Source organism: Pholis gunnellus (genome assembly GCF_910591455.1).
Source record: "Pholis gunnellus genome assembly, chromosome: 5".
In the NCBI taxonomy this organism is placed as follows: domain Eukaryota; kingdom Metazoa; phylum Chordata; class Actinopteri; order Perciformes; family Pholidae; genus Pholis; species Pholis gunnellus.
Genome location: NC_136531.1, coordinates 23,441,182 through 23,468,894, shown reverse-complemented (window position 1 = coordinate 23,468,894; position 27,713 = coordinate 23,441,182). Strand labels below are relative to the sequence as shown.

At 44.2% G+C, this 27,713-nt stretch overlaps 1 protein-coding gene across 11 annotated transcripts; it reads right to left on the bottom strand.

Moving 5' to 3' along the window:
* Positions 1-559: 559 nt before the first annotated feature.
* Positions 560-26,902, bottom strand: kdm4c (lysine (K)-specific demethylase 4C). Of its 11 annotated transcripts, none has more exons than XM_079159078.1 (22): positions 26,764-26,902; positions 24,704-24,870; positions 24,250-24,425; positions 23,326-23,440; positions 22,978-23,171; positions 20,030-20,079; positions 18,971-19,074; positions 18,588-18,725; positions 18,236-18,429; positions 17,544-17,776; positions 15,275-17,394; positions 15,060-15,171; positions 13,574-13,755; positions 12,344-12,587; positions 10,537-10,613; positions 9,938-9,993; positions 9,701-9,809; positions 4,656-4,850; positions 4,156-4,326; positions 2,945-3,064; positions 1,758-1,850; positions 560-1,636 (listed from the first exon to the last, which is right to left on the bottom strand). In XM_079159078.1, exons 2-22 carry the CDS (start codon positions 24,845-24,847, stop codon positions 1,454-1,456), a joined length of 5,010 nt encoding a protein of 1,669 aa, XP_079015204.1. In that variant the 5' UTR covers positions 24,848-24,870; positions 26,764-26,902; the 3' UTR covers positions 560-1,453. The 11 variants fall into 11 exon arrangements, with proteins under 11 accessions (XP_079015204.1, XP_079015209.1, XP_079015207.1 ...); XM_079159083.1 differs by having other exon boundaries at positions 1,773-1,850; XM_079159081.1 differs by having other exon boundaries at positions 4,156-4,323.
* Between the last annotated feature and the right edge of the window lie 811 nt (positions 26,903-27,713).

Below are 27,713 nucleotides of genomic sequence, written 5' to 3'. Positions count from 1 at the left end.
GCATCAGTATGACAAAGAGCGACATGGTTTCCACGAGAGTACAAAGCTCTCTGAAACCTCGCCACGCCCACTTAAGATGCCTCCTGGATTTCACCTCCTGCCTTTTTCCTGCCAGGGTCCTCAGGACTTACTGGCAGCCCTCTGCTCCCTTTCCTTCAGCTGCGAGTGCAGCTCTGTCTTTACTGAAGACAACAATCAAACATTTAAAGCCAGTGCAACGTAAACTCTGTGACTGGCTGTTGGGACTTTCTCAATGGATTGGAAATCCTGACAGAACGTGTCCCATGCTCTACACACTAATCACCTACAACTACATCCTGAACTCTGCTGACCACAGTCATTGGTGTGATCACCGGGGGGTGAGGTAGTAAGTCTGATGACACGGTGAGACAACAACTACCTCTCTCGCCCTCTTTAAACACAGATAAGGGCAGAAAGAGGACATGAGGTGGGGAGGCTCAGCAGCTGCGCCTCATCAGCGATGTGAAAGCATAACAGCGGCTGTTGGACTTACATGAAATAACTTGACAATTCAATTTAAAAAAAACCATATCTTTATTTATTGTTTTCATTACAGCAGTTAGCAATAGTTTAACTATAGCAAGCCAAAAATAAATACAAATTTTAAATAATTTCAACAATGTGTTTCATTCAATGGAGCGACAGTAGCATTTCACGTTAACAGTGCACAGAATCCAACCCAAAGTCCTGGCTTCCCGTCTGAATCCTTCACCTTCGGGAGGGATGAACATTTGGTTTCTTTTAAACTCGGCAACGATTCATTTTTTTCAATAACAAATTCCACATTTAATAGATTTCCGTCCGTGTGGATGAAAACTCACGCAGCAAAGGAAGCCATTGTGGTGTCGTTGGACTCCGGCAGGAGCAGTTAGGACATTTAACATGCGGGGAGAAACAGTAAGACATGAGGGAAAACACAACAAGCAAAGTCCATAAATATTCTAAATCAAATCTGGAAACAACAGACCCACAAAAAGCTACCATGGGAAAGCTATTTAGAAAAAAAAGCTCCCCTTTGAATTGTCCATGTACAAAGAAAAAAAAGTTTGTTTTCTCATTTATTTAAAAAAAAAAAAAAAAAAAAAAGGGTGATGTGACAAATGTAAGTCACGTTTATTTTCCCTGACGGATGTGAAAGCACGAGGCCACGACGCCCTCCATTAACCCGTTCAATCCCAGAATTCTATGAGAGTCCAGCATGTCCTGTTCTTCTCCAGCCCGTCACAATCGCTCTCGCTAGTGAACATCCATCTGACCCGAGTCGCCCCGATACCTTCAGATGTTTCCTCAGGGAAAGCTGTGTGGGCGACAGCTGAGCTGGACGTAGATCCAAAACGCTTCAACACAAGCATACTCGCACACAAACAGCCCCCTCCTCTACATCCACTGGTTAGTCAGTGCATTCGTTTGTCATCGATCCTTGTCCGTGACTTCATTTCCCTTTGTGGCTGCGTTGCTCCCATGTGCTTTTGGCAGTAGTAGTAGTAGTAGTAGTACGGAGGCCTGGCAGGGCCACATAGTCTTTCTGGAAGCGTGAATTGGGCGTTCTCTGCCGTTTCCTCTCGCCCTGCGTGGTGAAGAAGGCGTCCTGGAAACGCATGCTTGAAGCGGTGGACTAGAAAAGACGAGCCAAGAGGAAAAAACGCCGATGAGTAAACAAAGTGCTCCAGTGTTTATTACAAGTATCAAACTTATGGTTTACAGTTCATGTGTTGGCCAGTAAGTCTAATACTTACAAGTCTACGTTTCACCTTTTTAGGCAGGTCTTCATCTAAAGTATAGACGTCTTCTCTTTTCGCCAGCACCTGAGACCCGTCCTCAAACTCCACCTGAGAGGACGTGAGAATAATCATTTACACACGCTGTTAAATGAACGGAGTGCATTGATGCAAAGTGCTTTACAATGTGCCTCTTTCTCACCCGTGCACACACTGAACTTGAAATGGTACTTGTGGTACTGCGCTTGGTGCTTTTCTAACTCCGAAATGTAATCTATGTATTCATTTTGCAGTAAATAATCTGGATTTGAACATCAGTCAAAGACAAGTGATCTTTGTAGTAACAATGCAAATACAATATCGTTTATTATAAAGCATGTCTCACATCTAAAGTAAACATGGATCAATATCTTCATAATGTTATTTCATCATAAATCACAAAGAAAAACTGCCCTTTTCAGGTCGAAATCATGAAACATTACTAACTCGGACTATGAAGAGTGACTGATTAAAGACGCTGTTTTCATGTTACCTCTGCGCTCACGATCAAAAGTTTTCTGCTCATCAAACTCAAGTGTTTGATCGTCGTGTGGAGTGTTGAAGTAAACTCAGCCTAGAACTATTTCACGGCTCAGCACACCTTGACAATGGAAAGTTCTTGTTCAGCTTCTCTTTTTTTTTCTGAATCCGACCCATCTTAAACCGAGTGTCTGCGTCACAGATGCATTTGTGCATAACTAATGGTTGACGCCCAGCTCGACTAAATAAAGCCTTAAGTGGAAGCCGCATGAGTTCGCTTGGTGAATATTTCATTTAGTTTGAATAATGCAGATTGTCACCTCCTCCTTCTCCTCCTCTTCTCACTCTCTCCATCTGCCTCCACTCTGCGTCTGCATAGCTTTCACCTTCTCTATCTCTGTTCATCCTCCCATCACCCTCCCTCAACCTCAAGTGTCTCTCTCTCTCTCTCTCTCTCTCTCCACACACATCGACCAGAAGACTTGCTGACGTCAGAGGAGTCACGATAGCGCCGACGTTGCCGGAGTTCACTTGCTGTCTCGCTTTGACCCTCAACTGAGCTTGCAATATAATTCAACATTCACCCCCAAAAAATGATTACATCTTACGCGTACATTTACCATGTGTCATGTATGTCTATAGTGCAGTACGTTAGCGTGTACGTTAGCATGTACGTTAGCATGTACCTGATACATGTGTGATACGTTGGATCCCAGGTATTTGGCACCATAGAACAGCCCATCAGGCCACTTCACCTGAACAGCTTCCCCCACTTCTGGAGGACCCGAGTTCATACAGTCTCTGCTCTAAAGACACAGGAGAACAACGGTTGGTCGGAGTAAGAGTGCGTGTCAAAATGTCAAAATTTGATGAAGCGGCAGCGAGGACTGTGGTCTAAGAGGAGTAGCTCTAGTATCTTAGAGTGAAAGTTTGATGCATTCAGCTAGCTGGCGTTCGCCCGTTTTGTTGATGCATAGCACGCAGTGTAATAACAGGTGTAATAAATGATTAATTATGTTCCTTTTCCATTTAGGTCCTGGAATTGTGCAGGCTCACTCAAAATAGAACGGGACCATAATTCATTTGATGAATCACGCCCGTGTTTACCCTGCTATGACCTGTCAAAATGGCTCCCGTGAAAGAAACCGTGCAGTCTTTCTAAAAACGCAGCAACATTTTCCACGCAAGCGATTCACAACGGGAGGTGTTTTTTTATATTCATCCAACAGCCGGCTGGTTAGAAGCTACGACAACGATGAATCCAACATTATTGAATGGTGAGTAATGTTCAAAACATGGACCTACAAAACATGATCAAATATTTCTTCAGCATCATAATAGTCTCCAGATTCAAAGGATGCTATTCAATGTTGCATTGAAGGGTTTTAGAGTAAGAATTTAAAAAGGTGCACATCTGAAGGAAGACTTGGTCAGTTAAGGTTGAGGATTGAATGCAATTGAGTGGAATGTCCTCACTAATACAGTAATACATGTAAGTGTGTGCTTGTCTCTCCGCCACAGATACTTCTCTTTAACGGTGTCAAGTCATTACCATAATCACTTGAACAAATCAATGAATTTAAACTCATCGAAAGGCCATGTGAGTGATTATTTGCCGCCACCGTGACAGTCCCACGATGTTCATAATAGAATATGAATAGCCTCTTCAGGAATCCATGCTGTTTCACAAGCGTTATAGTGAGAAAATGACTCTTGCTCAAAGCGTTTTGGTAGATGCACACGTTACGGTTAAGAGTGTAAACCACATTAAAAGGTAATGCCTCATGCAATGACCATGCGAGAACTAATAATCCCTCTCAGCTAGAAGGAAGTTCCTTTCAAATGAGAGGGGTTATAATATCGGATACGGCCTGGTGCTAATTGAACATATTCTCACCACTATGTCCTCGGGGTAGGTATCGTTGGAGAAGGAGCCGTCATCGAACATGACCTCGTAGAACATCTGGGAGGTTATCTCGGTGACCTTAGAGCTGTAGTAGCGCAGGTTCTTGTGTTTGGAGATTACCGTCTGGCCCAGGGAGATAGGCGCTTGGCACGCTCGCTGCTTCTAGTGTAGGCCGAGAGCAGCAATTAGACGACCGTACAAGCACACTCAGTCAATATGCAGATTTATGTCCCTACGCTAAACCATCCCCCTTTTACGCTACTTACATTTATTTTGAAAGAACCAACATTGACATGCCCGCCTCTTGCTATACTGCACGGGAGTTACACCAATCATCTGGCGTCTACGCTAGAACCAATTATCCCCGTTAATCTGTTTTTTTACGGAATGAAAAGTCTGATCTCAAAGAGCGAACACATTGCCATGTCCTCGCTAAACTGAGCACAGCCTGGTTCATAACAGCTCTGGGAAGCACCCGTCCTATAACTTACAGCTGAGGAACTCCGCGACTGATGTCTATGGCAGGTGATTGACACGACATACGGCCAATCATCCGGCTCCATGATTACACCGGCAGCATGGGCACAGGTCACATGAAAGGAGGTGGGACACCGGCCACATGAGCACTGGATGCAAGCACCTGCCTGCCGCTTCCCCGAGCAGCGCTTACGACAATAGATGCACTTCTGTAAACACAGACCAGAGCAAAACTGTCAGCACCGGACAGACCGACGAGGGGCCAGCCGCAGCCAGAGATGCCGGCTTCATCCTCTGGCTTTTCAAGCCAGCACTCGGCCCCCATGTCCGTTCTTTCCTACTGCAGACACAAACAGGTCACAAATATTTAGCTTGATTTAAAAAAAAAAGAGACAGAAAAAAGGCTCAAATATGTCCTTTGACTGTCGTCTATACCTAAATAGTGGGTAAATGGGGTAAATAGTGCTGGTGTTGGGGAACATGTCCAGCTGTGGATTAAAACACATGAAGTTCTCCAGTGGATATTTTACATAATTAGGGCACGGTGTGTGGGATTGAAATAAACATAATGGAGGAACATGTCACTGAGTATGGCTCACTTATGTGTTACTGATAGTTCATGTTCATCAAGGAAGGACTACGGCTCTTGCTTATATCATCAATTGATAACTTGTTTTGGGACTTTTTATGGGATTTGTCGACAAATCCCATAAAATAATACTCATAATAATGTTGTGAGTTGTTATTTATTGAATTAATGGTATCCAATAGAAGATTAGCCCATTGTCAGCGATATCCGGTCCAGGTATTTGAGTCGGTACGGGCCAGTCTCACACCGGCAGCCTGGTTTTTTGATACGTTTTGATCAAAAGAGAAACTTGAGTTTAGATGTAAATTATGAATAATACATTCTACACACTTAAATGTATAGTATGTTAAATGCAGCACATCATGCATGCAGGTATATAGAATACTTTTAAGCACAGGTTGACTGTGTGATTTAGTTTAACAAAACCGTCCGTCACATCTCCTCTCACCTTCCATTGCAAGCTACAATAAGCCATCAACCAATGACAGTCTTTTCTTTGCATTGAACAAAACCTGACCTCATTCAAAAGTGTAGTCTTTAGGAGCTGGTTTAAAAAAAAAAGAAGAAGAAGTAGTGAGCAATTTAAAATCTGTGTTTCCACTTGAGAGACTTTGAATACGATCTGAAGAAGAACATCAGCGAATTAAAGACAAAAAGTGAAGCTTTAGTGAATCATCGCTTGGTTGAGCCATGAACCTCCAACATCCTCTAAAACCACTGTGTGCTCCACACAAACAGATCAGTGGGATCTCCTCGATGCACTGTTATTGGATACGGTGGTGTAAACAAAACACAGACACGAGAGAATAAACTGAGGCGAGGGAGACGCACCTAACAGTTAACACACACACACACACACACACACACGTGATTTCACCGCTACAATACAAGGAAACCCTCACACGGGACCAATCGCATGACATCACTGGAGGTTTCCACAGGAAACCAGTGCTGCTAAGCCATGTTGTGGTAATTTAACCCCCCCCCCCACGAGGTCTGTGAGCTGTACACAACTGCACAAAATAGACATGCACGTCCGACGCACAAACACTGCCATGCATCCATGCACACTCACACCTACATTTTTAAGACCATCTCTCGGTTTTCTGCACCCAACGGCCCATCAAGTCCATTCCCTCTACTGTGGCTTCTCCCCTCTCCTCCTCCTCCCACAAATCCTCAGCTCTCCCGCTAAAGGGAGAGAATGACGACATCCTTCCATTAGGACCCTGCTCCTTCCCCCCGTTCCTCCTTCACCCCTTTCGCATCCCTCCCATCTCACTCCATTCCCACCACTCTCCTCCTAATAAAACATCCATCTACGCTCTTTTTTTTCTTTTTTTCTTGTTCTCTCGCTTCCCTGCCCCGTCTTCCTCTCGCAGTTTCACATCTCTTTGAAGGTAATTTATTCATTAATCTAATTCCTGTGAATCCATAGATGCTGGCAGCTAATATGCCTATATATAGATATATATCTATATATAGACACACTGATGTGCCTCAGCGGTAAATGAGCTCAAGTGGGAATTACCTGGTTTGTAAATATGAAGTCGAGCCTATAAAAAAAAATAAAAAAAATAAAGAGTCTGATGACATTTAAACTGTCATATCACTATCCAATCACATCCATGGAGGAACATGCTGCATCTAAACAGTATGGAGGTAATGGGACCCTTAAGATGTCGTCATTGCCTCGGACATAAAATGGCCAGAGGGAGAAAAGCACAGCATGTGATCGGCGGAGAAGAAGGTGCCAACACAAAACTTTTTTTAAAGTATCTGTCCTTCTCGGCTCACCCTCTAAAATAAGAGTTCTGCGTTCATTTCTTTGAAAAATCAATAGCCGATCTAATTAGTCAACCTAGGCCACATTAATTCAGTTTGACCTATACAACCGTCACAATTATCAGCTTAGCAGGTATCAGCTGAGGATCAGAGGTGTCGTGTGCTGAGAGACTCTCAGAGAAGTCCTCCTTCAGCCTAAAAGGCCATGCTTAATAGAAAATGGGGGATGAGAATACAGAACTTTATCACATTTTTGTTTTGAGTTTCTGTTATTAATGGAGCCTCTATTGCCTCGCAGCGTCTCTATTTCTGAACTTAGGGACTCGGTGCTTTTCTTGGTGACTAACTTGGCCTACATCTCACAAAGCCCTTTCCCAGATCTCCTCCATTATGGACGGCAGTGTGCTGCTGATGAACTGGCCCGTCCACCTATTTTGAGGCCAGCATGACAAGATTCTGAATGGCATGCAACGCTCCCTGTGTGTGCAGAGGGACGTGTGCGTGCCTCTGTGTGTGTGTGTGTGTGGGGGGGGGGGGGGTTGTGTATGTGTGTGTGTAAATGAGCATTGATGTACCTTTATTGGTGGAAAGATTTGTGTGAAAACATGAGGTAATGTTAAAATATTGTCAACATAGTTTGATGTTTCAGTGTGAGGGAGTTTGAGCAGGAGCCTAACCCACTCCTCCCCATGCCGGTGTCTTCTCCGGGGTGTATTTGGGCGCCTGTGTTGAGCCATGCGTTAAGAACATTCCCACAGTAAATTATGAATGCGTATGCGTGTGCGTGTGATAGTAAATTATAAATGCATTGGGCTGCTGCTGCAGGGGCAGCGGGTCCAACGCGAACACGTGGCTCACGGAGCGAACTTACAAATGATGCATTGGACTATCTCACTAATCTCACTCAATTTAAATGTAATCGCTGTCATCATGAAACGAATGTTGTTTTTATATATACTATATACAGGCTGTTACATCTTTTATCTTATTATTTAAAACTCAAAGAGGTTATTTTAAAGAGGCCCATCTGTTCTATCATCAACTGAGGCATGCATCCTTTCAAAAAAAAAAAAAAGTGCTTGTGTCAGCATGTTAATTAGTGAAAAACTGGCTGCAGAGAGCAAAGATTTTGTGTCATCGTGAAGTGTGAGGAAAAACGTGATGCGGTCAGATCCGATACATCTTCCAAAAAAGGGAAGAAACTGTGTATACTTATCAAAGCATGTGTTTCACAGCATTGCCAGCTGCAAGCTATGGATGGCACTGTGACAAACCGAGCAGCATCCAACAGCTAAAGGAAGGAAGCTCTGTTTCCACAAAATAAATAGAGTTTAGATGCTAACAAGATCTGAAGGATTCGGCCATCATCGGGGTAATGTCACAGGCTGTTAATGAGCGCGCCGCCCTTTTCAGTCTGGACTAAAGTTTGCATTTTGTTCAGATGTTGGCCTCTGGATATGACACGCTGTGGTCTGTGCCTTCATATTGCAATGAGCTTAATTTCAATGTGGTGTGAGCCGATATGAACCATAGCTCTGTAAATAGCCCGTGCTGTGGGTAATGTCACTGTGTCCATAAAGTCGCTGTCCTATTTAGTGCAGCAGTTTTCCTTCAACTACTTTCAGGTGAGGCAGGCGCTCGTGTAGGAACCACAATTTTGTCGGTTCCGTTACGGTGGACACTGCTAAATTTAACCCGATAGTGTTGCTTCACACAGGAAGCTCCATTCTATTTGTATCAATAAGGGTTGGGGTTTTACTATTCCTTTATTTCATAGTGGACAGTAAGGTGATGAGATGAAATGAGGGGAGAGAAAGCCGGGGAAGGGCGAGCAACAAAGATCCTCGGCCTGGACGCGCATCGGCGAAGTTGTGGTTCAAGGCCGGCGGCTTAACCCCCGAGGCCATGAGGGCTGACTGAATGCTGGAGAACAGGGCCGTCCCTGACCAAAGAAAATCTAAGTCGACAAATCGATCAGTTGATTGATGGGTTCTACACAAAAGCATCTCTTTAAATGTTGCGTTAAACAGCGACGTGTTCATCGGTTTCTTATAATATAACATTCAGAAAAAGCATAATGACTTGTTGCCAAAAGAAATCTCAGCTGACTAAGACAACCAATTAGGAGGGGGCAGCCCTGTAGAAAGACCTGTGAGTAGAATATAATATACAGCTGAAAACAAACTCCTGTCTTCAGAAACATCAGGAAGTTGACCCAATACTTTTTTATCTACATGCAACATGTATTCCTGAACCAATAACGGAAGCGAGGACCGTGCATTGCCGTTCATTCGCATGTACCTCTCCAACATTTTGCTTTCTGCTGAGCTATCATGGCGCCTGCAGCAGAGAGCTAACTATAGTGGCAACATGTCAGGTCTGCTGAGACACACTCCAGCTCTCTCATTAAGCAAACAAACACACACACACACACACACACACACACACAATAGATGCGAATACACACATGCAGACAGACAAACACCCGCACACAGACAGCCCTGCATAGACAAACCCCCTCTGCCATCCACCAGTGGTTAATTATCTAGCTTTGATTGCGGGCATGTTCGTCTCACATTGTTAATTAGAACTGTGAACACTTCATTAATTAGACTGAGCCAGTCCTCAAGGACCTGGGGAATTCCAGAGCAGCATCAGAGTGAGTGAGTGTGTGTGTGTCCTCACCAGTTTATATCGCTGCATGGGGATCCTACTGGTGTCAATGGGACTCCTCTTGGCTTCATCGCTGAACCTTGCCTCTGGCAGTGCTACTGCACACATCACATGGGCCCATCTATATGCACACAAACAAACAAATGATTACATTGTGATGATTAAGACGCACAGACAATTCCTGCGTCTGAGCTCTGGAGATCAGGGATGAGTATGCGGAGCTGATCACAGAACAAAAGCCCGTCTCACTTGTTGCTTTGGGTTTTCTTCAGAGCTCCACCTCTCAGGTTACAGAGACAGCATTCCTGAAAAAAACAAAAAACATACAAGTGAGTATGAGAGAAAGATCTTTCCCCCCCCCCCCCCCCTCCCACTCACTAATATCCTTACACATGCCTGCTTATAACCCCTGCAGTGTGTGTGTGGTACTAGGGCAAATCAAATTCATGGGAAATCTGCTGGGTGGTTTTATGTTAAAAAAGGCAGTTTAATGTTTTTTAGCACAAAATAGAAACTTTCAATATAAATGCACACAAAGGCTTCCACAAAGTAGCGGCATCTTCTTCTTGAGAGGAACAGTGCAGCATAATAAAACTTAGATTCATCTATCAGGCCTGACATTGTCCTTGTTGACTCCAAAACCCAAATCTGTTTAGAAACAAACAAGATCTTCAATTGGATCTCGCTTCGGATGCGTCTTCCTCGGGTAAAAAGAAAAAATGACTCGAATCAAAATGTCCCGAGCAAGTTTGTAAATGTTGCTCTTTGCACCGACACGTAATGTGCTTATAATTAGTCTCAAAAGTTTAGGTGAAAGTGACATCACAGGAGGAGAAACATGGCCTTACTGCTGTGAAGCTTCCTTCTGTGCAGCGATCACACGACCACTGTTCGCTGACATCTTCTGCGGCAACACCGTAGCAACCTACGGAAGGGAAATAATAGATGAGAGAAAAATGTAAATCTTCACTCTCACTCAAATGCTGCTAAACCGCTTCACTCTGACCTGGTGGCGCGGTTTCAACTAACCATTCACAGAAAGCAGCCGACGTGACAGTAAGTCTACAATCGGTTACAAAGAAACAAGAATAAAATGCCACGTTCGCGTTGATTCCGCAGAAAGATGGTTGTGGTTCCTGCAGAAATGCACAGAGTTGCAGACAGAGCTCGACGGTTAAGCTATGAAAGGGAACGGCTGTGGTTGAGCAAGAAGTGCAGACAACACAGGCGGGGAGAGGTACATCTATGTGCCTTTGTTTTATAAATGCATCTATTTTGTGTGTTCATCCGTGTATCAAGGAGCGCTGTGTAGACAGTCAGACCTGCGCGTGGCGTGACAGCGGGCTCTCGTCTCAGACACTTGTGCGGGGAGCCCTTTGGAACCCAGATGACGTGGCTGACAGACAGCGCCAAACATTCAGAGTCGTATGAAACAGCCACTTTGAGTAAATGCTGTTGTTTCGCTCGGTTTAGGTCCGTGTCCTTGGTCAGGCAGAAACAGCAGACGTGTTTTATAGAAGTATGAATGCTGGTGGCCTCACAACAGAAGCACATTTTGAATTTAAAAGTAAGACAAATGAGATTCTTTTCAAAGCTGACAGCTGGTTAAAATCCAGTCCTAGACGGTTTAGACACATAAGCTGCGGGGAATTTTTATTTGTAAGAAACACTTAGTCTGTATGCGTGCGTGTGTGTGTGTGTATGTGTGTGTGTGTCTCCGTTCTGTTCCCCCACTATCCATCACCAAACCAAACATAAAGTCTAAGCTCACCTCGCTTTCCTTTCCCCAGTTCAAATAACAGTACGGGGGAAAGCAACATCAACTTGTACTTATTGTAGGTTCTCTAAACCAAACTTGTGGCTTTTTCATCAGTGTCAAATGACATGCACTTCAGCTCCTACTCCCACCCTAACCTCCACACACTCACACACACAAAGCAAGCACATGCAGTGCACAGGACACACACACACACACACACACACACACAGGAGTATCAACACTAGTGGCAGGAAAGTATGAGGGATTGAAACTGACTGAGAGAAGCAATGTCATTATAAAGATGCGGATTCGGGACAGTGTGTGAGACTTACAAAATATGTGTGTGTGTGTGTGTCTGTGGAAGACCAGCTGAACGCTTAAGATATTGGTAAAACATGTGGGGATTTGGGAGAGAGCTGTTAAATTGTGTGTATGGGGGATTGAGATAAAGTACGGCGTATTGTGTCTGTGTGTCCAGTGCAACAGGGGTAGTTCTCTTTAAAGAGTGTGTGTGTGTGTGTGTGTGTGAGGCCTTGCTGCACTGGCTTGGGGCTCTTGGACAGGAAGTATGTGTGGTGAAGACAGAGGATTCTCCGTCATTCGGCTGACGAGGGAAATAAAATACTCCGAACCGCAGAGAGAGGGGGAGAAAGGGAAACAGAGAGGGGGTGGAACATTGAGACGGAGTCAGGGCTCAAACCCGCTGACCCTCTCACAATGACATGACAAAAAAAAAACAAGCACAACATGTAGAAACAAACAATGTGGCTTGGGGAGGTAGGAGGTAAAACTATACTGAAAGGACCAGTATCAACCTGCGGACACACAATGCTCTCTCTCTCACACACACACACACACACACATTTACACACTTCCCTTCCCTCGTGCATACGTACTTGCATGGACTTGCAGGCAACAGCCCTGGCAGTAGAGCAGAGGGGAGGTGCCATCTTCCTGCAGCAGAGGGTTGGTGGGAGTTGGGGGGTAGTTCTGCTCCCGGAAAGAAAAGCAGATCTCTGGGACCAGCGGCGTGGTCCGCCTCAGACCTCCGCAGGGATGTGTGGGGCCCTCCATTGGAGGCGAGGGTTTGGAGGTGTCCTGAGCTACGATAGGTGTACCGTCCTCTACTTTGTCTTCAGCCTGAAAAAAAAAGGATTTGGTGATTTTCATGTTGTTCTTAAGAACTTCTTAATTTAGCAGAGAAAATAAAGGATTTCCCCTCCTCCCTCATAATTAAAGTAATTCTGGATGGCTTGTTAGCCAGTGGCACATTACAGGAGCTGGTTTTGTAATAAGACGATGATAAGCAGCAAAAGAAACAAGAGACGTTCGTCACCAGAGGGTTTAGAATTATTTTCAATACTAGTATTATTCAGCACTAATTATTTAGCCGTTATTAAATTATTTGCACAGACTTAACGGTCTCTTTTTCAGGGCTATGCTTTCACAACAAGACAGGGCCTGGATCTAGTGTCATATACATGTAGCTCTCTGCACACCATAAAATAAAAAAGGTAGACCAGCAGAGACAATATCACCACTAACATGACATCACAACAGCCCATTTGATTAGCTTGTGGGGTATTTACTTGCTCCACCGTTATACGAGTTGACTCTGTGTTAAGAGTAACACAGCTCTATTCAGAAAAACTTTGAAAAAGTACTCCGGACTGGACTTAAATAAAAGGGCCTGCATGTTTGCTGTAAAAGCAGTAAGCAATTGTGGCTATGAGTATTTCTACGGTGGGGGGTTAAAGACATAATGCGTTCCAGATGATCAGCGCAGGTAAAACTGAAATCTGCCCACCTCACCAGCAAAGATAAATCCTGCGGGGCTTAAGGAGCGAAAGCAAAGAGTCCGACTGGATGTGATCTGCTAGTATCGATTCCTCCATCTTCAGCTCGGTGGCTAGGAGATACAATCATATCCTCATATGGAACACATATAGGCACTAGTGAAACTAGAATGCATTTTGGAATCAAACATCCAACAAATGACACCAGCTACACACACATATATATATATATATATATATATATATATATATATATATATATATATATATATATATATATATATATATATATATATATATATATATATATATTGATGACCTCCGCTCTACCTGAGAATAGGGCATGAAGAGTGTGCACACAGCACAGTGTGGCTGCATGGTGGCTGCATGGGAATTGAACTCCCTCTCCGCGGTGAAGCAGCTCTTCCTGTTCTGCCACAGGTAGATGAGGGGCTTCGCCCACGCCTCCATTTCCTGCTCCTCCTCCTCTGCCAGGCTTGCTTCAGGGGGCTCTAAGTGGAGACACAACAAAGCCTTATAACCACTTATATATTCAACTAGTGCTTTTTATATATATATATATATATATATATTTTTAAATATGGCCCAGATGATGATTCATGCAATACAGAGAGCAAATCTCTTGTCTGGTAGTTTGTTAATTAAGCCCGTTCTGACTCTGAAACAATCGTGTGCCCTGACTATCAAAAACACAGCCTCGTTCTCACTGCTGACTTCTGCAGCATTAATAGACCTGCTGCCAAGTCACATCTAATCCATCCACAGTGGTGACAATTTCCTCCAGTGACCTGAAAAACTATGAAGCCTGTGTGTTTGTAAAAAAAAAAAAAAAATACCCAAAATGATTAAGAGCTCTCATCATCATAAAATAGGCTTCTCGCAGCCACGGTCATTTCTCCGGGATAAACAACTAAAATGGCTGCTGAATTATTCATCCGTTTTCACAACCATGGAGATGATGAACATGACTGTGTGTGTGTGTGTGTGTGTGTGTGTGTGTGTGTGTGTGTGTGTGTGTGTGTGTGTGTGTGTGTGTGTGTGTGTGTGTGTGTGTGTGTGTGTGTGTGTGTGTGTGTGTGTGTGTGTGTGTGTGTGTGTGTGTGTGTGTGTATGTGCATTAGTAGTTGTTAATTGAGGGCCCTGCCTCCCACCCTGTTTAAACCATGAAAACAAGGAGTGTATCTATCACGAGGTCATTTTACTGTGGTAGGCCTGAGAGTTAAATCTGTTTGGTTTATGTGTGCATTGACGTCAGACGAACCATTTGGGGGGACATAAAATGAGAGAAATGCGGAGGGGAAGAAGGAAGACAGGAACGGCTCGGTGGTTATAAAAAGCTACGCCGTGGGAGAACACGGCAGAACGTTACCTGGCAGTACTTACTATTTCAAAAGGGTGTTATTAACAGCATTAAGACAACTGAATCAATTCGATTCCTTCGGAGCTTATGGTCTTGCTAGTTAAACTACCCTTTTACAAAGAAAATGTCATGGTTTCTAAGTATGCCAACAATTGGGGTTTGGCAACTGTATTGTGGTTCACTGCAATGCAACCAGCAGAGGTCAAAGGATCAGGGTTTCTGGCCTGGTGCCATCCCCTATGCAGCACCGACCACGAAAAGGAAATGTCCCGTGTTTGTATTAAAATGAGCATGGCTCTTGGCTTCCAGCATGTGCATGTGTCACTGTCGGAATGTTGGGAGTCTTTTTTCAGGCTAAACCTTAGCGGTACCTCTCAGTGAACTGTGTGAACTGTGTGTGTGTGTGTGTGTGTGTGTGGGTGAGTGAGTTCCCACCATCGTCACTGGCAGCCTGTTGTTTGACAGCAGTGGGTACAGCCCTCGCAGTAGGCTTCCTGAGTGGGTGGCGCCAGCTCTTAGTGGTCCTCTTCACTGACAGGGCAGCGTACTGGCATGAATAAGCATAATTAAAAAGAAATAAGAATCGAAAAATAATCTGTATTTGTATAAAAAGACTCAATGTGTATGCCTGTATGTACAAGAGCACTCACGGCACAAACCTCCCCAGGCTCCAGGCCTGATTCATCACACTCGCAGTTACTCGCATCATTTTCCTCCTCTTCTTCTTCTTCTTCTTCCTCCTCCTCTTCCTCTTCCTCCTCCTCTTCCTCCTCCTCGTTGTCAGATGAGTCGCTAGTGCTCTCTCCCTTGGCACTACTTTGCTGCTCCGCCTCAACGCCATCAGATCCCCCTTCTTCCATATCAAACACTCCATCCCGTTCTCCTCTTCCCATCCCGAGAGGTGAAACAGCAGTGACCGAGTGGAGACTCTCCTCTGCTTCCCTTTGTCTCCCCAGCTCCCTGCACAAGGAAAGCGCTTCAGACCCTTCCACTTCCCCTCTATGGAGCTCAAAATCTCCACAAAGCCCCAGGGGCTCCACAGCACCGACTGAAACCAGCGAGGTGGGCTCGAGCTGGGCCCAGGTGAGAGGCCCGCCTTCCTCCTCCTGGTTCTCTGACTCACGGAGGTCTTGCTCTGCGTCCTCCAGGTCCGTGACTTCTTTGCACTGAGGCTCAGTCCACATGGTGTAAGGCAGGGGGTCGTGGGTGAAGTCAGAAGGGAGTTCTGGGTGCAGACTCTGGATAAGTACTGCAGGACCCTGGGAATTGAAGTTTTTCCAGATGCTGCTGGAGAAGGGTTTGGGCTCCATGTACGGGTTCTCGGAAGTACAATGCAGAGGGGAGTATGTAGTGTGGTGGTGGAGTTGTAATGCTAGGTGACTGTCAGTCTGAGTGCATAATGGAGGGGAAGGGGTTGGGGGACTATTGCTTGAGGTGCCAGTTAAAAGAGAGCCACAACTGCTCAGACTGAATGCACTGTCCCTTTGAGCAGAGTTATCGCCACTTGCCAACCCCGCTGAGCTGGATTGCTGCTCTGTTTGAGGTGCAGCGCTCTGAACGAGCTGGCGAGAGGAAGCATCAGTCTGTCCAGTCGGAACATTTTCCAGCTTTGTATGGTCCTTCTCTGCAGCAATTCCTGGCATTATTAGCATTTCATCAACACCACCAGATGTTTTTTTGTGCAGAGCATCGGTGGTTAAATGAGCCGTGTTTCCTTCTAAACCAGACACCGCCGCCTCGTCGCAATTATATGGAGAATCTAAATGCCACTTGTTGGCGTGTTCTCCAGTAAGAGGTTCTTTAGACATCACTGTGTCGGCTTCTCTCTCTTCCTGCTCGGCTCGGTGCGAGGACGGAGAGCTGGTTGGCGTCTCCCGCTGAAGCACTGGTGCCACCTGGTGACCGCACAATCTGGCTTTTGGGACAACGGTTAGCCCGTCGTCAGCCGGAGTGAGCGAGGGCATCTCCTGGATGAGCACGGGGGGCAAAGGGCAGATTCCAACCTTATCTGCTGGCTCCGGAGTGAGTCGTGGCATGTCCACTGCATTCCTCTGCAGCAGAGGGGGGAAACAATTTTCCTCAGTGCAGGTTTTTTCCTCACTGCGATTGTGCGCTGAAGGGGAGAAGGAGCCACATGATGTGGAGCTCTCCCCCTCTACGGGCTCAGTTTTGAGATCATAAAGTGCTTCTGTAGTGGAGTGTGGATTGATATGTTTTGTGTGAACAACTGTGTCCGTTTTCTCTGCTTCAGCAGCGCTGTTAGTGTAATTCTCAGTACCCATGTCCATGCTACCGTCAGTGTTTGGTGTTAGGCTTACAGTGTCTTCTCTACATGAGGAACTAGAGGCCTGAGCTCCAGAGTCAGAGGGACGCACGCTCATCTCCGTCTCAGCAGCAGTGCTCGCTGTGTGGGAAGATGAGCAGAGTTCGTTGGCCTCCAGGGGAGAGACCCCGATAGAGCAGTCCTGAGAGGTTGAGAGGTCTTGTGGTTCAGGAGAGCAGCAGCGTGGATCATTAATTCCAAGATGCATCTGGGTAGCCTCAGAACATTGTCTGAGTCCTTCAGGAGTCCTGCTCGTGACCCCTGACCCTGAGAGGCTTTGAGGGTCAATATGTGTGCCCATCTCTGCCTTTATGTCCGTCTTCATTGCTGAAGCAGGGGAGGGAGCGGAGCTGCAGCGAGAGTTATGGGATGGGTCCTTATTCAAAAATCCTAAACTATTACTCTCCACACGATTTACTTTGACCACACACATCTGTCTGCAAGGACCTGTTGAAGATACAAGGGTGGGTTCACTAAGTAAGCAAGGACAGTCAAAATATGTTTTTTATAGACCTCAGATGAAAGATATTTCCAAAATGTAAAAAACAGGCATGCAGACTAACTCTGTCAATCACGCACCGACTACCGTGTCTTACCAGGAAGGTGAACGGAGTTGTGGTTCTGGTTGTGCTTTGACTCCGCTTCCTTTTTCTTCTCTTTCTCCTCCTCTTCCCTGCAGCTTGTTCCTGCCATAGTCCTTCGCACCTTGGACCCAGGCGGACCACTTAGGCCTTTCCTCTTGCTGCTGGTCAATGCTGAGCTGCCATCCAGGCCAATGGGCTCCTCGGTGGTTCGGAGGCGCTTGGAGCGCATTCGCGAGTGGGTGCAGCTGGAAGAACGGAGATAGATCGGAGAAGATTGAAAATCAAAAAACCCGAATTAACACTAGAAATCGATGAAAGCAAATGCGGAACGCTGCGACTTAGGAGAGAATGGCGTTTTGCTTTTGCAGCTGTCAAATATTGCGGGCCACATATGTTAGTCACCGCCCAACGCACCAGGGCCGCTGTCACAGGCACCAAGTTCATCATCACAATCTGATGCATCCCCAAATATTGCATTGGAAATGGAATAAATGCATTTTGTTTTCCTGATACAAAATCAAATCTTTATTAACGTCGATGAGGACCGTGTATGATATTAAAAACATTTGATCATAACCATACAATCAGCACTACTCCTATGCCAGATTAAAACCCCAGCAGCACCACCAGCTGCAGCAGACTGCTCTGTTGAACAGTACGTGACAGAAAACAGAAGAAACGTTGTCTGAATGTGATAAATGTACCCTTTGTTAGTAGGTTTGTTCTTGCGCCGCCTCTGCAACCAGCTCTGCAGCTCCGGTGTTGTACTGGGAGTAGCAAGTATGTGGTCGGGAGGTGCCGAATCTTTGCCCACCATCCAGTTAGCGTAGCGGTCAGGCTGAAAGCGCTTCACAAAGGGTTCCATGGATATCTTCACCATGTCCTTGCTACATGTGCACTAGAGGAGAGACAGAGGACATAATCTGACACTGTATGACCGGGACTTTCCTCCGTAAATGTTACCGTATTCAAATGCGAGACACTTCTTTGATAAACCTTCCAAAAAGACATGAAGCGGTGCGCTGTTTTAATGAAGGTTTCTCGGCCGAATGTTACCTGCGTGGCCACTTTGCCATAGTCGATCCAGCGCACAGTGGCGAAGTTGGTGGACTCTGCACAGTTGAAGCCGTGATTGAAGCCAGCATGGTAGCCATAAGGGAAGGTGATCATGAACTCTCCAGCTTCCTGAGTAATCTGGTATCAATGTATGGTAGGAAGGGAGAAAGACACAGGGGGATGAGTGACAGAAACACTAACTTCTGTTTTTCAAAAATGTGCACGTAAAAGACAACAAATAAGAAATCATTCAAATAAGTTACAGCAGGTTTCAGTTGAAATGAACCCTGCTCATTTTACTGGCAAGAAAATGTGTTTCCAGAAAGTCGGTAAATAAAGGGAGCATACATGGTGAGGAGAGGAGCTGAGAGCTGAGAGCCTACCTTATCAAAGGGAATGCCATACTTCTTAAGTATAGAAGGGGAGATTAGAGTCATCTTGTGACGAAGAAAAGCCTCACACCCCTTAAAGCTGTTGGGAAAGAAACCTGACAAAGATGTGCACGTACACACCGTTAACAGAGCGTAAACCAGACGGAAAAAGGAAAAAAAAACACATACATGAATAAAAAGATAAGTGAAAGGTGCTTATAACACTTTCAACCTTTACAGGCCACAGTCATGTCTTGTTTTCCATGAGGGCTGCAACTAATGATTATTATAACAAAACTCATTCATTATAAAATGGATCAATTCTTTTGTTTATAAAATGACAAAAAAACATGACAAATATCCATCAAAGGTTACCATAGCGCAAAAATAATGTCTTCATGTTGCTCGTTTTGTCTGACAAGATGGCGGAAATGGAATTCAATTTACAATGATACATGAAAACACAAAAGATGTTCATCTGAAGTATAATTTGACAATATGTAACCAGGAAATGTTTTGTATTCTTACCTGATAAATGACCTCAACAATGAAAAGTCAACAATCTGTAGTATTCAGGCTTTGTTGCAGATGACTTGCTTTGTTAACTGGATGGCTATAAGAACTCGGCACAGGTCAGTCTACTCAAATAGTTGCTTACGTTCTCAGCGTTTTGGGATTTTCATTTATCCAGTGAAGTAATCAGCATTGAAATCTTAGACCTCATGTTACATTACACTTAAACTATTATTTAGTTGTGTGTGTGTGTGTGTGTGTGTAATCATATGCATTGAAGTGTATTTAGTCTCTTGATAGCTTACAGTATGGATTTTCCTAAAGTGGCTCGTCAATACATTTAGCATGTTCACCATTTACATCTCTACTCGGAGCATGTTTGTAGTCAGAGCTCGTTAGCATGCTGCGTCTTTAGCGTTGCCATTAGTGCCCTCTCATTGCGGAGTTTAATTGCTGTGCTGTACTTCGTTGTTTAATGCAGACCTGCTTCTGTATACATTATTCAAATAACCTCTCCCGCCTCCGTTTACACAAAGAGAATACCGATGATTGTTTTACCTGTAGCCAGACGCTCCAGTCTCTTCCCATGCTCCGGGGGAATGGCATACCTGTGAGAGACAACAGAGCGTTATGGAGCAGACTGAATTATTTTTGACTGTGTAGGGGGGGGGACATTGTGAACATGCATTGTAGTGTCGGCATAATGAACACACCGTAGCAGCCACTGGACAGATGCAGCCGAGATGTTGAGAGAAGCCTTTGCAATTTCAAGACTGCCATCAAGTGGTGGATAAATGAACAATTGTAACGAGGCAGACGAGCCTTTGCCAGCAGCGCATTATTATTCATTAATCAAAAATGATAACAGAAATGTCACCATAAAAGTGGATTCAAATTGACTGTAGAAACACTCTAATAACATGCTTTTAACTTCTCTGGGCCTAATCTATTTGCTCTTATAATTTCTGCAATACTGTATTTCATAATATGGAGCCTAGCTCCACCTCTGACAGAGGGTTTAGAGGTAATCCCATTTTGTCCTTACTCCACGTTTCCTTGCGCCACACTGCTAACGCAATCCGAATTCAAACTATTGTCAACGTTCCCGGGGCGAGAAACCTGGGGAGGGTGGCAGAATCCCCTCCAGGTTTGACGAGGCGTTCCATTTGAGTAGCACCATCCGCCCTCGGGTCTGTGGCATTTCTAACATCATATCACCCGTCAGCTCAACAGAGCCGTGAGAGACGGGTTGAGAGGGAGAGGCAACCTCAGGTGGAGGTGACATGGGGGAGTCGGAGTTGGAGGGGGATTGAGAGGAGGTGAGAGAGGTGCATCTTTAAGCCGCTCCCCTCCAGGGACGAGGTGTCAAAATAGCAGCAAGATGAAAGGGTTTGCGTGTGTGTGTGTGTGTGTGTGTGGTGCTGGATGATAAGGGTATGCATGTGTGTGTGGGTGCTTGGATCATCAGGCGGCTCTATTTGTGTGTGTGTGTGTGTGTGTGTGTGTGTGTGTGTGTGTGTGTGTGTGTGTGTGTGTGTGTGTGTGTGTGTGTGTGTGTGTGTGTGTGTGTGTGTGTGTGTGTGTGTGTGTAGGTGTGTGTGTGTGTGTGTAGGTGTGTGTGTCACTGTCTGGCTGTGACACTGATCCCTGTGGGGTTGCAGGGCTCACTGCTCTAATGAGCAGAACTCCCTCCAGGGCAAGAGGGAGCGAGGAACGGAGCGAGCCGAGCTGACAAAGAAATAAAAAGCAAACTCCATTTTGATCTACCTGCGTTCTTCACCTCTTCTTTCGCTTTATTATTTTGAACATGAGCTCCCTTAAAGCCCCTTATAGCCTCCTATTCCATTAAAAAATGCAAACCCACTAGCAATTAGACCTGTGCTATATATATATATATATATATATATATATAGTGTTTCTAACAGCATGTTACCATGCACTCTGGCCAATGCAGTATTTTCTATGAAATTCAAACTAGTTTGGCAACTTTAAAGTACGTAAATCCTCGATCTATTTCTAAAAATCTGCGATCTGGATCTTTCATTTCAGTCTCATCTTGACTGTTCTTACCACGTCTTGCTGAAAGAGTAGCGTAACAATAAATCCACTTTTTCTTTTAGTGACTTACATGTGCAGTCACTGTGTATTCATTACACAATCCATCGATGATGGTCTCAGTCATAGACTAAATTATGACAGAGCTGTGTTTTTGCTAATCAGCGTTAAAGTGTTTGAGGTGGATTCACAGAAACAACGCACAGCATGTGGTCGTCTGGTTAGGATATTAAATGTTGTCTTGCGCCACTGCACAGACAAGAATGATAGCAACCAGGAACTCAAAGCTTATGCTTATGCCCTTGGAGAATAACAAAGGCTCCCCACACACACACACACAGACAGACACACTGGATGGCCCTACTGCTGCTTATGTTGTACATTTTCTATTCTCACTAGTAGACTCCCCAAAGCGCAGTCACTTACTGCAGGTAACCACCTCATCAGTGTGCAAACCAGCAGAAAGGGAACAAAACCCTGGAGCCATATGCAAAGGCAATGGTCGGGTTCATAGAATGACGGCTATAACAAACATATAATATGTAATTCACCATTTAAATCCACTTCAAACCATGAAATGGATCTGAATGGAGAGTGCGATTGATGGAGTTTTGCAGCCCTGATGCAAATATGGACGTGCACTATGAAAAGGACATGAATCTCATCTGCGAATCCATTCCACACACGCTATACTCTGACACGCATTTCCTTAACACGTCGCACCAAACAAGAGCAGTGACACCAGAGAGATAAAATGAACAGATCCTTAAATGGGTTTAATGTAAATATGCACCACATATAGAAATACCATTTAACAGGACTACTCTGTCGTCAGAGACAAAACTTTAAAAAGGTTAAACAGCAAGAAAGCTGCAAGTTTTACTTCCATTTTGGTCACAAGGGACGGGAAGAAGAAAAAGTGCCAGAGAGACGTACCTCCAATAACTCCAGTTCACTGTGGTTAGTTAAGGGGTTCAGGGTTTAGAATTGATTTTAAGATATGATTGATTACGTACAAAGCCCTGAGAGGCCTCGGCCAAAGTTAATCTATCAGATCTCTCGCTGCCCTTTGTGCCTTCCCACACCCTTAGATCCTCGATTGCATCGTTTGTTGTTATTCCAAGGTCTAGATTCTCACATAAAGGTGATGGAGCCTTTGCAGTCAGGGCTCCTTTTCTGGATGTTTTATGACATTCTAGTTTGTGTTTTTTTTATGCAATTGTTGCACAATCACTGCCCTTCCTCCTCCTCCTCCTCCTCCTCCTCCTCCTCCTCCTCCTCCTCCTCCTCCTCCTCCTCCTCCTCCTCCTCCTCCTCCTCCTCCTCCTCCTCCTCCTCCTCCTCCTCCTCCTCCTCCTCCTCCTCCTCCTCCTCCTCCTCCTCCTCCTCCTCCTCCTCCTCCTCCTCCTCCTCCTCCTCCTCCTCCTCCTCCATCCCTGCCCCACACTAACCAGGACTTGGGCTCTCCAAAGTGGAGGTAGTTGATGCTGTACAGGTCCATATCCTCAGTGTGCCAGGAGAAGGTGGTCTTCCACATGCCAAAGTATAGATATGGAGTGTTGACCCCCTGGATGGACACACCACAGTCCTCCTCGATAACATCCAAGATGGAGTTCAGGTGGCCAATGTTCCACTCCTCCATATCCTAGGAGGTTAGAAACAACCGGGAACCAGTCAATAATATATCCAATAATTGAACTCGGTGTGCTGTTCAGGCCACCAAAGTGATGAGCACTATTACTATTACTGACAGATTAGAAACACTGAACCTGTGCTCATGCAGAGACTGAATAACCTACCTCATCATAGAGGCTGCCACTGACATCAGCGCCATATATGGGTGAGACAAAAGTCAGGTTCTTCCAATATTTCCTCTCAAGATCTTCATAATTCAGGTAGCGAGGTGTACAGTACCTGTGGAGGACAATCACATATATGTATATTTATTTAGCCCTGATTTTACCAGGAACATTCCCACTGAGATTCAGACAACAGCATTAACACTTGAAAAGAAAACAGCAAAAATCATTCAAGCAAACATAAGTAATTTTACTTCAAATAAACAAGCAACACACTTGGAAAAAAAACCCAGCAAACTACATGAACCAACGTATTAGCAGTGTTCAGTAACAGGACATCTGCATTCAGTGTTCAAATAGTCCTTAATCCCGTTTTTATAATCTTCTATGCTTATAAAAGTTAATCTAGTTAAAGGTGACCGTACATTATTAATAACTAGCTCATAACACATATCAGCAGCAACAACATGCACCAACAACATGCACCCTCAGCAAATAATGCTCCTGCACCTTAAAATCACTTTCTTACAACTCCATCTCCATTTGAATGCAAACTAATAAAACTGTCGATTCAAAAAATTGACTATAAATACTCGTAAAAAATGTTGTTTTTATTTCCTTTTAGGGCAAATATGCCAGCAACACAACTGGATATAATGCATCTATTTACTTCTTGACTTTCACTTTGTCGACTTCATCCATCCAGGATGATAAATCAACATTGAACATTCACACACACTATGTTGATTCTGTTAAGTATCTCTCTATTTCAGCCAGTTTGCCGGGTAAGCAAAGAATATATTTGTTTAACGTTGTACACTTTGTAATACGCCAGTCGCATACACTGTGTACATCTAAACAAGTTAGATCCTTACAGCATGTAATGTCAGCGTGAGTGTAAACAATGAACTCCATAATACTCACATGTCACTGTTTGCTAGTCGCCTGAACTCCTGCACGCTGAGAGGCTTCTTCTGGATGTTGTACTGAGTGAAGAGCCCTGATTGGCCAGCCATCATCTGCTGGATGGGAGCATCGATCATTAGATCATCGATGTCGTCGTAGGTACGACGGGGCTTCCAGCCTTTAGGAGGAATCACCTGAGGGACAAACAGAAGAGGAGAGGATTGCTGTTGAAAATAAAAAAACAGTGACTTCGTACAAATAGGTCGCTCGAATCAGCAGCAGTTGACCCAGCGTGTCCAAAGGGCAACTAGCCAGTGACTGACTAAGACTGCCCTCACTACAAAATTATGTATAATCAGCCTCTCCAACAGCAGTCCAACTGTATGCACAGACACACCAACCGTGTGGACATCACTCACAGATCTGTGAGACCCAAACCATTTTTGGGTGGTTGAAACTTTGTCCAAATTACCTTAGCCAGGCCTGCACGGTGTGCACCCTGAGACTCCATATAAGCCAGGTACTGGTTGAAGTCTTTGAACTCCTCCATGGTGGGCCTGAAGGTCATAATCTTGCAGGTGGGGTTTGCAGGGCTGTACACCTCTGCCCCCGCCATCCTGCCCCCTCACCAGATATAACCTGGGAAAGAAGAAAGAAAATGAACAATGAAAACGTGCTCCAACATCAACTTATATTTTATAAGTGGCTTTTAAATTGTAATGGTGATAGACATTCCCTAAGGTAAATATATTGATTACTTTTGATAGTTATGTGGAGAGAAACCTCTATTCTGAAAAGGTAACCGGGTCAAATGTGGGCAGACTAGAGAATCTGCTGAATCTTTTCAAGTAAAATATAATCTATTCAGAAAGTACTGAACAGATGTTGTACATGCTATTAGAGATAGAGATGCTTTTACAGTCCAGATGGAAATATATCTGAAAAGTAATTCATTTTTGATTGTTTAAATTGCTGTATTTTAAAGTTAAAAAGGTTATTATTTCATCTAGCATGTTCATGTTAACATAATGTCCTCATATTACCCATTGTCTTATTTTGAATTAATTGTATTTTGCTTCATTCATCACCGACTGGAGTCACCTGATTTTGGTGGTTGCAATGTGTTTTTGTTTGTTTGAGTGTATTTATATGTATATAGTGTCAGTTAATGACCAAACCGGTTGAAAACATTAGTTCTGTACCTATTTCTCACATTATTGCACATCTTACATGTTGCCACTCGTTGCAGTGATAGATTGATGCATTGAATTATACTATCAGAATCTCATATCAGTAATTGCAATACTTTAGAGGAAAGTGTGTGTTTAGTTTTTTCCTAGTCAAATACCGTATTTAATATACTATCACAAAATGTGCACCCCTAGATGTAATTCACAGGTGTGTAACTGGACTATGGGGGTTGGTGTGTGTAATGGCGGCAGGCTAACCACTAGATGGAGGTAGAGATTCAATAAATGTCGCTTCGATCCTTTCTGATGCCAGCAACCCTTTTGAGATTTTGTCCCATCCACCCACCCCACTCCCAACTCTGACTTTACTGTGCATGCAGACAAAGGATCACATGGCCCCGAGTGATGCTGTTGGGGGACTTATATTTCATCACAACGCTGCTTCACTGCAAACCATGTTATAATGGCGTGTGAGCCGGTTATGTAACAGGCAATTGCAAGTTTTAGAAAAATCAGCTAACGTAACAATGTTCAGACACAATGTGTTTAAGTCTTTGTTTAAATATAACAAACATTTCAAAACATGGGGATCCTTAATCTGGCATATTCGGCCTGTTATCAATTTGGAACAAACCTGTTAAAGCCCTGGGACTAATAAATCTCGGCAGAGCCGTAAATACTGCATGGACGTCTGTGGCTTGGCTGAGCTTTGTTGTCTACAAAGCCAGCTAACTAGCCAACTAGCCAACGTGTTGTTATGATGCAAAGTGAGGGCTGAACAACTAGCACTGCTTGCTAGCTAACTTATACTTAGATGGTAGCGTTAGGCTCATTGGGCTCTGTTTGACCTGAATCAGATAATTCATGCACGGTACCTGACTCGAAAACAGCAGCTGGGCAAGGAAAGCATAGCTAGCTCTTAAGCTAACCTAGCTGCAGCATTAGCTAACTTCTTAAATGCACGAGTGGATGGGGTTTAAATGCCCCTCGCAAGGTGGCTGCAGATAGGCCCGTGCTGTAGCTGCTTGGCTCTGTGACTTTGTGTGATACAAATGAATAAGTCCTATATTTTTATCGCGTATACACCATTTGTCGATATCATACATGTTTAGGCAGAGGAACAATGATCAAGCACACAGTGCGATATGCACATTGGCACGAGCATTGCCAACTTCTTTACTTGGCAAGCGCTAATGGTTAGCTGTTGATAGCTTGGCTAATTCTGCACAGTAGTCACGAAATGCACACCGCTTTCTGATAAACGGGTTCAACGCTAGCTACCAAACGCCATTTTACGCCGGTATATCACACGTCGTTTCCATAAAAGTATATCGTAATCTACCTTAATTTAGAAAGACGGAGTCGTGTTTGTTATTTATCCCCTTCCTTGTTCGTCCAGCTGATTCACATGACAGCTACTCTGCCTGCTGCTGCTGCTTCCAGTGAGACGAGGGCGCGTTCCAGACCGCCTCCACTCCAGCTCAACCGCGTTTCCGTGCAAACAGGCACGACCGCGGTGGAAGGCAGACCTTGGTGTGGTGGACGCATCCACGCGCTGTGAGATCTGTGAACCAGCAGGAGAGTGGATGAAATGGAACGCAGCCAATGTTAGTGCAAAGTGCAGCTCCAGCCTTATTGCACTCTTCATATGTTTTATGCATTTGCCTTGACGCTTTTATCAGTTGTATATTCTGGTCCCGAAGTAATTAATTAATAATAATACAATTATTATATATATATATATATATATATATATATATTATTCTTACATATTGTTAAATGGTACCATTTTCTTATAGGGCACATTGTACAAGTTGTAACCAATTACTTTATTGATAAGATAATACCAATAACTTTCTAATGTTTCATACTCAAGTTGTGGGTTGCCAGTTTGGGAAGAATCTCTCTGTTTGGTGTTCATCCTCCTTTGGCAAGCTTTGTCTTCTTAGCTCTATCCCGAACTTATTTTGTTGTCACAATGGCTTGCAGTTATTTTTAATGACTTAAATAAAGTTGGGTAAAAAAGATCACCAGAAAGACCCCCTCGTCTGTTTGGCCTTGACCTATTGGGGATACGTAATAACAATATAAGTACACCTGGTATTAATATGTGTGTATTAGTTGTACAATATAATACAGCAGCATAGTGTGCAGTGACATAATATGGAAATACAACATTACTGTTGTAATGGTCATAAAGTCCTTTGCTTGTAAACATGTACAATGTGGCACTGCCATAAACTACGGTTATGTGTACATTGTACAAATTAAACTAAATAGTTTTAATTTATG